This window comes from Ctenopharyngodon idella, chromosome 1 (assembly GCF_019924925.1).
Source record: "Ctenopharyngodon idella isolate HZGC_01 chromosome 1, HZGC01, whole genome shotgun sequence".
In the NCBI taxonomy this organism is placed as follows: domain Eukaryota; kingdom Metazoa; phylum Chordata; class Actinopteri; order Cypriniformes; family Xenocyprididae; genus Ctenopharyngodon; species Ctenopharyngodon idella.
In genome coordinates, this window is record NC_067220.1 from 31,744,070 (window position 1) to 31,758,322 (window position 14,253).

At 36.3% G+C, this 14,253-nt stretch overlaps 1 protein-coding gene across 4 annotated transcripts in view; it reads right to left on the bottom strand.

Moving 5' to 3' along the window:
• Positions 1-14,253, bottom strand: part of vegfc (vascular endothelial growth factor c) — a 45,076-nt gene that overhangs the window by 6,018 nt on the left and 24,805 nt on the right. For all 4 annotated transcript variants that reach the window (XM_051899383.1, XM_051899365.1, XM_051899390.1 and 1 more), the window contains one exon: positions 5,187-5,290. In XM_051899383.1, coding sequence (XP_051755343.1) covers positions 5,187-5,290 — 104 coding nt within the window. The remainder of the gene's footprint in view (positions 1-5,186; positions 5,291-14,253) is intronic.

Genomic DNA, 14,253 nt, shown 5'->3' on the forward strand with positions numbered 1-14,253 from the left:
ACTTCAGCTGCCCATGTTCTGCTATGCTCTGTGCACTGTCCATGTGATGTAATTTTCGCCATCAGGAGGGTCCATGGACGTCTAAACACCCCACCCCCCCACCCCAAATGTTAAGCAGCAAGTTCATTGGCTGCAGATGCAACATGAACCAATCAGCTTGTGCCATGCAGTTTACGATGTAAATATCATCAGTTGTGTTAAGGCCCCATCAGTCTGCTCCATCTAGAGTTTCATGACAGAACTAGGTATTTCTTATTTTACATTACAACTAATTTTTACATTTGTGAGGAAATCTTTGGTCAATGTTATGGAATGCCTGGCCAATTCCCAGAGCATTACGCAAGTAAAGAACAATGTCCAGCATGCACATTTGTCAGACATGACACTGTTAGCTACACTGTTTAGCAATACAGTGTTTCTACTCAGCATTCCTTATGCTACCCCCAAAGGCCTAAACAGATGTTTTTCTTTACAACTCGAAGAAAACAAATTCGGTGGCTAATTCAACTCTGCCACAGTATATTCCTTTCTTTCTTTTGGAGTATACAAAATGGCCTAAAAACTTGACTGACAAGAGAGAGTGAATTCCTGTTTGTGTTTGCTAATGATTAAACATAATGGCCACATTACAAAGAATCAACCTTATGTGAAAAGAGTTTATAAACTGCCTAATAAACTGGTTGTTAGCATGTTGTTGCTCCAAATGTGCAGAGAATCTTGCAAAATGGACAAAATGTTATATCATTTAAACCAGAATGATTTTGAGTTGTCAAATTCATGGCATGTCAATGGTATTTTTGTAGTGTGGTTTGCTGTTGCAGTTTCAAGACATTTCTCTTGGGAAACTCAGTTACGGTAAATAAAAATTATTTGGTTTTCACTGGAAAGGTACCATACTGGTCTGGTTTTGTTGCAGTGACCACATTTTAAAAACTCACAACACAGAGGGATTTTTTTAAAATATGTCACTGTGGATTCAACTCACATATATGATTTTAGAGAATGTATTCCCTTTGAGAGATATGGGGTTTACCTCATTTACCATACTTGAGATTCGAGTCAGCATTCATATTGGTTAAAATAACATGGAGAGCACATTTATGCAGGTGTTGGATTTACACAGCTGTTTCGAAACACTGTTAGGGTATTATTAGGTTGGCTAAATGAGGTTGGATATATATAATTTGGTTTATTGGACTTGAGCAGCCCAGATGCATTCACCTAGTAATGCATTCAAAATTACAACAAAAACTGAAATTCATAATAGCAATTAATTGCTACCTGTTCAAACCTCTTGTATAATGAACATGGTTCTTTGTTTCTGAATAAAAATGCATTTTTGGGGGGCAAAAAGTTGTAAATGTCTGGGTGATGAAAAAAAAGAAAGCAAGAAAGAAAGCAAGAAAGAAAGAAAGAAAGCAAGAAAGAAAGAAAGAAAGAAAGAAAGTATATTTTTAAAACATTTGTTGAAAATGTTTTTATGGTGGTTTCGTATGAAAGAAAAAATATTGTTTTCTGCAAAAGGCTGCTTCACAAGCATCAAACAAATCCAGCCAAAGTTGCACGCTCTGACAGCAATCAGTGTTTTTGCAATGGTGCTCTGTCATGGTCAAGCCACATAACTGCTCTCAAAGCATTTCAGCTATGTTTATGCGCCTCAAAGGATACACAGAACAGACTTGGGGAGGAGATGGAAGAGAGAGAGAGATTACTGGAGACAAAATGACCTCTACACTTTATATTAGTATAGCATCAGTTCCTCTTATGTAACCTGCCATTGCAGCTGAGGAAGATCTTGCTACCTTTGAAGTGAGCATTTATATGTTCGAACATATGAAATTACACAACTGGAAAGAGGTAAATCCGTAGTGCTTAGCTATTAGTAGTTAAAGTAATCTGATCTGCAAGATAATGTGCTTGCAGGGTGTACTATAAAGCTTTTCTGTCAAGGACTGAGCCAAGTAAAAGGTGATGTGGGACATTTCCATGAAGCAAGCAAAAAGAATAACAATTCCGACACATTCCTCTTAGTGTGTCTGCTTTAGCAAAGATCCATTTCACCTGTGGTTCACTCCCTAACTGCTACAGTGGAGCTGAATGCAAATCTATTATTCCACTTCAGTATGACAGTCAACAAAATTGGCCAATGTGCTATAGCAACATAACCATCTACACCAAATCAGCCTTGTCTTTTCAAATTTAATATAGTGCCCCAATATGTGTGCAGTGGTTTGCACTCACACATGCAATATATATTTATGTCTATTTTGGAAACTGCTATCTGCTCCTCTTAAGACTCGAGACTACATATTAGCCTTAGGGTCTTCTGACTGCATAGCTTATACATTCTTATGCTGTGTGCATAAACCGACCGACTGCTATATCCACCTCAGGTTTGACCTGTCACGTTTACTAAGCGTAAAGAAGACAAGTATGTCACTACCATTGCATTGAACCTGAATTGCATCATGCTCCACTTGAACTAGTACTCTGGTTTGAGATCGATTAGAAGTGTGAGATTGAGAAATTATTCCATTTTAACTGAGCACACTTTGCTGGGGATGTTTTTGTTTGGTTTAAATGATTGCAACAAAGACAAGCACCTATTATGGCAGTTTTCCCTTCTACAAAAACTCAACTGTGTTTTTGTAGGCCTTGTTTTGTTGACACGTAGTCAAGGGTGTTGATTGCGGAGTTTTGCTTTTCTGGCAACAATTTAGAGGTTTATGCTGTGATTGTGATCTGCTTTCATGACAAACTATTTCCTATATTCCATAATGGCACTGGCACCACACGTTCATTTGTTTGTTCGTTTATGTTTTTGTTTGAATGAATAAATAAATACATTACATATTAATACATATTAATGCATACATATTCATTTTTAGGTTTTTTCATTCATTTGAATAAATAAAGGAATGAATAAATACATTAAATAATTAAGTTACTGCATAAAAGTCCAAAGAAATGTGATAAATGAGCTGGTTTGCATTAGATATATACAATTTCTTTGTAAAGAATGCCACAGTAAACACTGAAGGGGTCTGGTATATTTGGGATTTGCCCAATAGAAATAGGTTTTACTCAGCAAGAACACAAATTTGAGAGAAGTTTGTTTCCACCACTGAATAAAAAACAAAAAAGGTAAGTGTGACTTTTTATCTCAAAATTCTGACTTTTTTCTCGCAATTGCATGTTTACATCTCGCAATTCTGACTTTTTTTCCCCTCAGAATTGCATTAAATTGCAGAATTGATATAAACTCGCAATTGTGGGTTATGAAGTCAAAATTGCATGATATAAACTCACAATTCTGACTTTTTTTCTCATGCAATTGTGAGTTACAAAGTCAAAATTGTGAGTTATAAAGTCAGAATTTATAGTTACAAAGTCAGAAAGAGATAAAAACAGAGAAATTCTGAGAGAAAAAAAAAAAAAAAAAAAGTATTTTCCCCTCAGAATTAGACTTTATAACTCGCAATTGCGAGTTTATGTCTGACAATTCAGAGAAAAGAAGTCAGAATTTTGAGATATTAACTCGCAATTACGAGAAAAAAATCAGAATTGTGAGTTTATATCCCACAGTATATTCGCAATTCTGACTTTATTTCTCGCAATTGTTTATATCTTGCAATTCTGACATTATAACTCAAAATTGTGAGAAAAGATGCCAGAATTGTGAGATGTAAACTTGCAATTGAGAGAAAAAAGTCAGAATTGTGAGATAAAAAAATATAATAATAATAATAATAATAATAATAATAATAATTATAATAATAATTCGCAATTATCTTTTTTTTATTCAATGGTGATATGCTCACCAGCCATTTTATTAGGTACACCTTGCTAGTACCGGGTTGGACCCCCTTTTGCCTTCAGAACTGCTTTGTGACAAAATTCTTTGTGGCATAGATTAAGAGATTTAGAGATTTAGAGATTTTGGTCCATATTGACATGATAGTATCACGCATTTGCTGCAGACTTGTCGGCTGCACATCCATGATGCGAATCTTCCGTTCCACCACATCCCAAAGGTGCTCTGTTGAGATCTGGTGACTGTGGAGGCCATTTGAGTATAGTTAACTCATTGTCATGTTCAAGAAAACAGTTTGAGAGGATTTGAGCTTTGTGACATGGTGCGTTATCCTGCTGGAAGTAGCCATCAGAAGATGGGTACACTGTGGTCATAAAGGGATGGACATGGTCAGCAACAATACTTAGGTAGGCTGTGATGTTTAAACAATGGTCAATTGGTATTAAGGGGCCCAAAATGTGCCAAGAAAATGTCCTCCACACCATTACACCACCGGCAGCTGTCTGAACCGTTGATCCAAGGCAGGATGGATCCATGCTATCATGTTGTTTTCACCAAATTCCGACACTACCATCTGAATGTCGCAGCAGAAATTGAGACTCATCAGACCAGCCATCGTTTTTCCAATCTACTATTCTTTTGGTGAGCCCGTGTGAATTGTAGGCTCAGTTTCCTGTTCTTAGCTGACAAGACTGGCACCCGGTGTGGTCTTCTGCTGCTGTAGCCCATCTGCTTCATGGTTCAACATTCAGAGATGCTCTTCTGCATACCTCGGTTGTAACGAGTGGTTATTTGGTTATTTACTGTTGCCTTTCTGTCAGTCTGGCTATTCTCCTCTGGTCTCTGGCATCAACAAGAGATTTTCGTCCACAAAACTGCTTCTCACTGAATATTTTCTCTTTTTCGGACCATTATCTGTAAACCCTAGAGATGGTTGTGCATGAAAATCTCAGCAGATTAGCAGTTTCTGAAATACTCACTCCAGCCTGTGTGGCAACAACAACTATGTAATTTACAAAGTCACTTAATTCAACTTTCTTGCCTATTCTGATGCTCACTTTGAACTTTAGCAGATCATCTTGACCATGTCTACATGCCTAAATGCATTGAGTTGCTGCCATGTGATTGGCTGATTAGATATTTGCATTAACAAGCAGTTGAACAGGTGTATCTAATAAAATGACTGCTGAGGGTGATAAGGTGCTCTGCTGCATAAAGTCAACAAAAATTCTCTAAAGAAGAGAAGTTCTGTCATCAGTTCTTTCTCTTTTTGGGTCCCTTTTTTTGTTTCCCTTTCATACAGTCACATTTAGACACACATGCAAAACACATCATTCATTATAAGGCTGTAAACATATGCATTAGCACTTACCAGAATGTGGTTTTGAAAGAAGGGTGTCGGGCAGCGGCACGCATCTGCATAAGCGATTACTCCAGCTGTGATTTTTTGGGCATGTTTTATTTGCCACATGACATCTGTGGAGGAAATAAGTGATTAGCAAGGAGACAGACAGTAGCGTGGAATTTAAAAAAAAAAATCCACAATAAAAGACAAAGTAACAGTTTCAATTCAACAAGCGCTAACTCTCATAAACACAAAAAAAAATGTAGATGTTGACTTTACTTTTATAACTCAGAAACTGATATTTCATAGACACATTTCTTTTGATCATAGGGTGTGTGTCTTAACCTTGCTGCAAATTAGCCTGTTTGCTTTCGTTGATTCAATAATAAAAAAGACCTACTTTCAAAGAGGACGTGGAAGATGACCTCACTGTCTACAAATATATTTCATTCAGTAAATATGTTTTATTCACTCCATTTCTTAACTAAACACACCTCAAAGGAACTTTCATTTTCTGGAAGAAAAAATAAACATTTTATTCTATGCTCTTGGCTTAGCATAACTCTGACAGAAGGAAGAAGGGAGTGATGCTATCAGAGCCCCTTGCTGTCCTGCTAACCAGTAGCACATGGTGTAGTTGGCATGGAGGTCATGTTGAATGAAGTAGAAGCACACTACAATCCTTTAAATCATGAACAGAACTGGTCAGATTCTTTCAAATAGCTTATTCAGATGCCACAATACTGCAATATAGAACTCGGAATTTTTTTTTTTTTTCTTCAAAATGCAATATATAATATGTTTATAAGTAATAAATAAAACTTATACCATGGTTTGTCTGAATACTCGATTCTGATTGCCAGCTACATGAAATTGCTATCAGGCAACGGAAACAAATGAACCAATATTATTTCCAACAGGAAGTTTTCATAAAACCCAGTGCAATATCAATAACTGACATGGCTGAATGACTCTCACATGATGTCTTTTACTGCATATCATATTTTTTTGCCATGTCAAGTCATAGATGTGCCAGGATCTACTGCATGTAGGAGTGGGATTTGCCAGCAATTGGATACTTTCCGATACACAGTTCCCAATATAACTATTGTGATTCTTTCAGTCTTGTGCAACTCACTAAGTATTGCAGATCATTTCTGCAATTCAATGTGATTTCTTAATTTTTTAACCGCAAAAAGAATATGAAGTATGTGACTTTCGCTTGACACTTATTAAAAAGACATTTTACATCAAGCTTTTTCTTTTTAAACACTTTCCCCAAATTGAACAACTTCTAGAGCTAATGCATTTTGTAATAAATAAATAAATAAATAAATACTGCCTATTAGGAGGATTCAAACTGAAGTCACAGACTCGCACAAGCCCATCTTCTTGTCTGCTCCATTATCCATCTATCTTATCATGGCCTCAGATTTTAAGTCCAGGCTGCAGCTACTGGGCAGTGAAATCATAGGCTTCGCCCAAGATAAACTTTACTCTGGCTTCTCTTTTTTGAAGTGATATGAATCTACAAAATTGGAAAGAGAGTGTTACGCTAAGCGTGGATCAACACTGGTGTGAAGAGTTACTTTGCTTTTCCATTAAATGTGGACTGCAAATCGTCTGGGATTTGAAATTGCCTGCAGGCAAGAAAAATGATATGGAGCAACCCATCGAGGAGAGTCCTTTTCTATTAAATTGTGTGAGGAGGTCATTTCTGAAGCCTCTTTGAATTTCAAGGCATCTTTGCCATTTGCATTAAGAGTAATCAGTGTATATGCATATGGTTATTAACATCTGCAATGCATTTACATATATCCACAGCTGTAAGGCATCAATAAACGTCCATACTGTGGGGCCTAAAGAGATTTATTTTTAATTACAACTCCATCTGTAGATTATTTGACTATCAATGTTGGGAATTCAAGCCATACAACAATATTTATTTATTATTAGCATATCAATGCATCTCAGAAACTGAAGCAAAAAGTAATACTCTGTAGTAAAACTGCCACAATCAATACAGTCCAATGAAACTGCAAGGCCAAGAGCAATGCTTTTCCTGACCCCTAGAAAGACTCCATCCACTAAAAATGTCATGTAGTGGCTCACTATGAAGAGAAGATGGTCAAAATTCTTGAAAAACTACAAACAAAGAATGGTGTGTTTTAAATGGCTTTTCATCATACTCGAAATATAGTCTGTGAACATTTTCAGTATAGGGGACAGCAATGATAACTCACACTTGTTTTGCTTTGTGCCCACATTTTAAGAAAACATTTAGCCTAAAGCTTTTTGCCTTGGACATCTTTGATGTGTCAGTTTCTTATGTCAATTAAGTGATTAAATTCATTGAGTTGGATAGAATTAAGATAGAAGCACACAAAGGTTAAGGTTACATTCAGTGGAATATGTTATTAAATATAACAGTTTAGGTGATACAGCAAATGTAATACTAGTGAGAAGAGATAACTGTTTCAGTTTAAAATCATCATCATTATCCAAAATTGCTAAAGACAAATAAGCTCCTGACTAATATTACTGAAACTGTCCATATTTTGAGAGGAGGTGAATAATAAACCAAATGTAGCTGTATTGTACGTTAACATTGAACTTAGCCAATCACAAAGTCAAATTTAGACCTATAGACCCTCCTCTCTCTAAGTCTAACCTGAGGAAATACCAATCATGAAACAGTCCTCAGAGAGCACACAAAAAAGTGGATGTGAACGATCAAGTTGGGGCCATTCTGTTCTGTATTTTCAAGCCCACTCTATTTATTACTTTGTCACCTCCCTCTCTCCCTCCTCTTCCCTTAACTACTCTCTCTCTTCTCTCTGTTTTTGTGAGTTTAAGTGGCTCAGGCGTAATGTCAGGTCCCCAGGCAGATTTGGTCTCAGATTTATCCAGCAAAAAACCAGGCTCAGATGTGGGTTTCCTCTGTAGATCAGAGAGACACGAGACTTCACGGTCTGCCCTCAACCTTTGCACTAGAATATATCGTCCCCTTGGAATTATAAGGTTCTATCTGACATTTTTGTCAAAATTGAGTTATTCACATATTCATATTCTGTGACAACTTATTTACATTATGTGATGTTTCTTTTTTTAAGTTGTGTACATTTTGGTACTTTTTTTTAGAAAACAAAAAGGTTCTATCTACAAAGTCGCACTCTAACTTGGTTCTATAAGGTTCTATCTGCGTGAGTCAATCAGCACTTCGAATGCACACACGAGGACCAATCAGGATCAGTGTTCTTTGTCATGTTGCTGCGATAGCGGAAGAGAGCCCAGAAAAATGCTAAATCGGTAAAGAGAAGACTAAATTTCACACAACGCAATGTTTATTAGAACCCTCATGATCGACTATTTTATTTATGATCTTGTCAATGACAGCAGCCCAAATTCCAGGGAATTACAGTCTTTTTGTGTGTTTTGCTGTATCTGTTGCTGAGGAGTTATTTTCAGTTAGACACCACGCTAACGTTAGCCAGCAGTGCTATTAAGAGGATAGGTCCGGGTTTTGTAGTCTATTTGCTTTATTCCAGTCATGTCATTGTCATACGAGGGGAAGTTATGTATATATTAGGTTATGTTTTAACCTTGTTAATCCATCCTGTGTAATTTAATTGAGCTGTATAGCTATAAAGCTCTACGCTACGGCATACTGGATTAAAGTGTATACTAGATTAAGCGAGATGAAATGTTAAATTTTACATTGTTGGTAAAAACTGAGTTGTTGCATAGTTGAAGTAATTTAAATATTCTCAATGTGAAATATTTTTAATTATATATAGTCAGTGAAACATTCTTCAATGTTTATTAAACTTTGTTAAACACCTTTGCTGAAGCATTGTCTGTTTTCTTGCAGTTTTTTTAGTCTTAAAATGTCTTACATTTTGCAATATTAAGCCTTAAAGGTCAAATACTCAATTTAATTTGTGGGGTCTTAATTACAACAATAAACGTTAGCATGTTATTTCAGCCATACTGATGTCTAAAGAGAAAGCCATTTTACCTGTCCCACGTTCTGTGGAATAAAGTCCTGGTCAGATGAATTACAGTAGCTGCTTTCTGTCTAAACAAAAGGAAACTTAAACTTAAATGGTTCCTGCAATAATGTGTTAAATTACCCATCATATTCCTACCTAAATTTAACATCTACACTGGACAAAATATTTAGCACTGCCTTTTATGCTTAACTTGAACAAGAAAAAAATATTCATTTAAAATAAGAAATATCATAAAAACCATTAAATTTAACTTTCTCATGCATGTCAACACATTGTTACAACACTAATTTTATGTTTTAAAACAAATTATAAGCAAACTGTTTGTGTTTCTTGAAAATTATTGCTTCAATTAATTTTTTGCCAGATAGAACCTTATAATTCCAAGTGAAAAGTGTTTTTTTTTTTTGAATTAGAAGGTTATATCTGCGTTTGACCTGTTCCAAAAATCCATTTACAAATTTGAGAGGATTTTGAGATTGTATATTTAGAATACATTTAAGGTCCCTGTTATTTTCATGTTTGAAAGAAACTTGTTCCCCATATAGTTTTTGGTATATGGAATGCAAAATCTTTGAAGCTCAATATCTCAAAGAATGTAGATAGAACTTTATAATTTCAAGGGGACGATATGTGTGTCTGTATGCGAGCGTGTGTGTGTGTTTGTGTGTTCAATGTTACACCCTGCTGAGAACTGACTCGGATGTAACAGCTCCAGTTACAGGTCCACTATCATTAACCTCCCTTGGCTAAAAGGTGAGAGGTCAGGACCAGTTAGCATGACCCAAGGCTGGATCAGGTCCAGAGAAGGACTATTCTCATGCATAGATCATCCCTCCTGTCTGGCTGTCCATGAAATCACAGCTTTTCCATCTAGACAGCATGGGTGATATATTACCCATGTAGAACTGCATGTCAATAAGGGTTTATTCACCCTGCACACAAATCTGATTTGGGTTTCAGATCTGATCTTTAGGACTGACTGTCCACACTTTTAATTTTGAAAGTGATGAAATCTGATCTGTTTGTTTGTAGTCAATATGCAGTGTATATGTATCAGTTGTTATAGTAATGATGTAAGCATCAACACAGGAAATAACCATTATTTGGGGTTGCACCAATTTCTGGCTAATACTGATAAACTGATTTTCATGTTATGGCTGATAACAATAAATGGCCAATATTAAAATTCTACACTATTTTTTCAGCATAAATTAAGAATAAAACACTAGAAAATATCCATCATCTTAAATGTTAAAGGCACAATATGTCATTTTCGCCGCTAGAGGTCGCTTATTCAAAACGAAGGCGTGGAACGATGATGCCGTGAATGAGCGTGGCATCGTGGCAGTTGCCTAAATGGCATGCAATTCATTTTAAAATATATGATGGAGAAAATTCTGTATTACTGTTACTGTGGCTATGTTAGCCAATTGACAAAATAGCATTGTTTCTGAGGCATGTACAAAGATGTTATACTCGCCATAAATCAAGAAAACAAGAGATTCAAACAATAAGACTAACCGTGTTGAGCAATATAACAATGATTCGTTTTCTGACGATAAATGTATCCAAACAGTTGTTCACCTGTCTAATAAAACGCAAAATATATTAAAGAGTTTTTGATGTTTTCATGGTTTCTATAGAAGTAAAACTGGAAATTGAGGGTAACGCGGATATGACATCATTGACAGGCGACGCAATAAAATGGTCCGTGTCCTGGTTAAAATAGCTGATTTCTCTGGATTTAAACATTGTTGGAAACATTTGGGTAATGTAAGTACAAAAGTCAACACAATATAAAGGCCTAATATTGTTCTAATGGTTTTTTAGATATTTTAATCCAAAAATATTACATATTGTGCCTTTAAAAATTTATTTAAGCATCACAGCTCTAAAATATACAGTATGAAAATGAAAAATGGATATTCATTATTCATCAATTTGCAAAATATTTAACAGCGCTATAAAATTTTGAAATTAAATTAAAATCAGATGATATAAAATATTATTGAAAATGTAAAAATAAGGGAAATGAGCATGTACATTTAAATATCCAATATTGACTGATATATCAGTAATTAATTAATTACTAATATACAGTGCATGCATGTGGAAAGAGAACAGAGAATGGAAAACTGAAAACTAACCTCTTGTGACCATCCCACAAGATGCATGAGACACAATTGGCAACATGCAAAGATTTCAAAAATTTGGTTTGGACCTGGTGTGTAAAAATCTAAGTTTGTTTGCTTTTCTGACTGCAAACAAGTAAATGAATTTGAGTCGAATACTCCAGAATATCAGAATATTGCTGCCTGCCTGAAGGCATATAATGAAAACTGGAGTAACCATTGAATACGCTTGTTTATGGTAACAAAAGCAACAGTAGATGTAACTGACACAAGTGTTGATATTGCCTATTGTGAACAAGCTTTATGACACAACACATCATAACACCATTACATATTAGGCCAGTAAGCATTCTAAACTTCAAACATACCACGCACACTATTCAAACAGATGTCGGCATGATTAGTGTTGTGAGTTGTTTACTTAGAAAAAGAGAAACAGGTTGTTGAATATCAGAACCATGAAATAAAGCAAATTGCCGACTAGCCCTGAAATGGTTCAGTGGTAAACTAGACATGCACATGGTTCTCAATGTGTTTTCAATTACCATATGCTCAGTGGCATAAGACAACACATTCCTGAGAACAGAGGGGGGGGAATAAAAAGGACTTATGATATGGTCCACGCGAGGTGGTGCACTTGCACCTTGCGTAACGCAAAACAGACGAGTCCATTTAGTCTAGCAAGGTGTCAGGAAGATAATATATAAGCTAGGATAACTTCGAGAGCATGTTTCTAATACGACAACACTGTCGTACACGTCCCTAGGCCGCATTGAGACAAATCCGCATTCCCACCTCTACAGTAATTCAAGTGCCTGGTCAGTAAAGCCCATATGTTGTTTGTTACACAGAGCTGATACTTTCTTTGCTGGGGGCTCTAAAGAGGTCTGCAGCTCAACTGATTTACATTTAAAAGGCTAAAGAGGTTATAAATATCCATTTTCCATATGTTAATGTAAACTGTGCTACAAGGGATAGTCAGCCTGCCCTCTGAATCACATTAAGATACCAAAATCAAGGTCGGCTGTTCAAACAAACACATATTTCACAACCTCTTCACTCTGTTTCTCAAAGCTAAAAACACTACTTATCATACCTACAATAATGGACTGCTAAACATTCCAGTAATACAAACTGTGCAAGAGATTGAAATCAGTGGTGTAATCGAGAGATATTTACAACAGTATAAAGCAGTAAGTGGTGTCTAAGTGATTTTATAAAGGTATAGGCATTAATATGTTTTTTTTTCTTTTTTTTTTTCTGGAAAATAATGTTTTACACGACATAACCATGGTGTAATTAGTATTTTTGACACTCCAGTGAATTCAATACTGTAAAAATGAATCTCTCTTTTTTTTTATGCACTTGGACATAATGCACAAAGATTATTCACAACAAATGAATCATATGCAACATTTAGCTAAAACAAACTGAAAACAGTAATACATTACATGATTGGACGAGCCACATTAGAAGCCTTAACCTGACTGAAATACGTACATCTAAATTAATGCGCCAACATGCGGCATTGCTTGCTTGGCAACTGTAAACAGCCTACAGTTGAGTCAGGTTACACCGTATCAAAACTAAATAACTTCCTTTGTAATTGATGGAGTGGTTGCAAGAGCTTTTCTACAACGCAGTATAGAAGGTATAGAAGACTACAGGGATTGAAGTTGTATACTATATACATTAACAAAATAATGGAATAATTGGATGGTGTTTTGCAGTTTCCTCCAAACTGACTATGTATAAACAACAACTACGTATTCATTCATTCTTTGTGTGTTAAGTTATTTCTAGAGAAGTTGTTAAATAAGTAGTTTACGAGAAAGACTGGAAAAACAATAGTAAAATCTTGATGAACTGATGAAAAACACATTCACAGACATATTGGCATGTAAAGAGCATCTGGGGGTCAAAAGTCATTAGGTAACAGTCTGAGATGTGATGCGGAGAGTCTCTACTTTCCTACCATAGTGAGTCATCACCTCCCAAACAATACAGAGTGAGAGAAAGTGAAACACAACAACGAGCCAACTGCTGATAATCACTACCAGCCCTCTGCCATTTCATTGCACAAGCGTTGATAACACCAATAGCGTTTATATGCTATGTTACACTCTAGACCACACATCTGAGGTTAAACATGCATGTTTTCTCCATCACAACAAACAGCGGGAACGGTGAGACTTTGTTAACACCTTGAGGTCCAAAGCCGGGTGCTTTAAGCGGACCACCCTGCCTTAACCCTCCTGACGGCACAGAGTGCCCTTGTCTTTATCAGATGGCACACGTTTGGGCAGGATTTTTCCAAATATAAGATTAGAATCAAGCTAAAAGCATTCAAAGCTGACCTGGAGTGATCTTGAATTAATCTGGCCTTGGAGTCAGATTAAATGAAAAACTCTTATTCAAGAAGAATTCAGAAAGCACAATATGAAACACAGACCAAAGCAAGTCCCCAACATGGGTGTTGACCTTTACAGCTGTAAACAATTAAAAACAGTGTATAAGACAGACTGTGTGCAAATGACGTCAGCTGAAGGTAAAGCTGAACTCTCAGTCTCTAAAAAGCAACATCCTCACATGCGCAGATGTTATGCTGTCCCCACTTGCGTGAAAGCACGAGAGGAATGAGGAGATGAAGCCTCAGTGTGTCCAGGAAACCAAAACAACATATAACACACTTCCACAGTGCAGGTCGCCCTAGGAACACATCTGCTTTTTCTTAAGCAAGGCCTGGCTGTGCAGGACTTTGTGGGGGGATGATGCCTCTTTCCTTTTCACTCCCTTACCGCAAATCACTTTGACAGGGGATGGCTTAAGAAAAAACAGCGCTGAAACACATAACAATAAACAGTTCTTTTCTCCAGTTCTTCACTGAGGGACTCATGAGTTGCTTTTTATCATTTAACATGGTTTGATTGACATGCAAACATTTTAGAT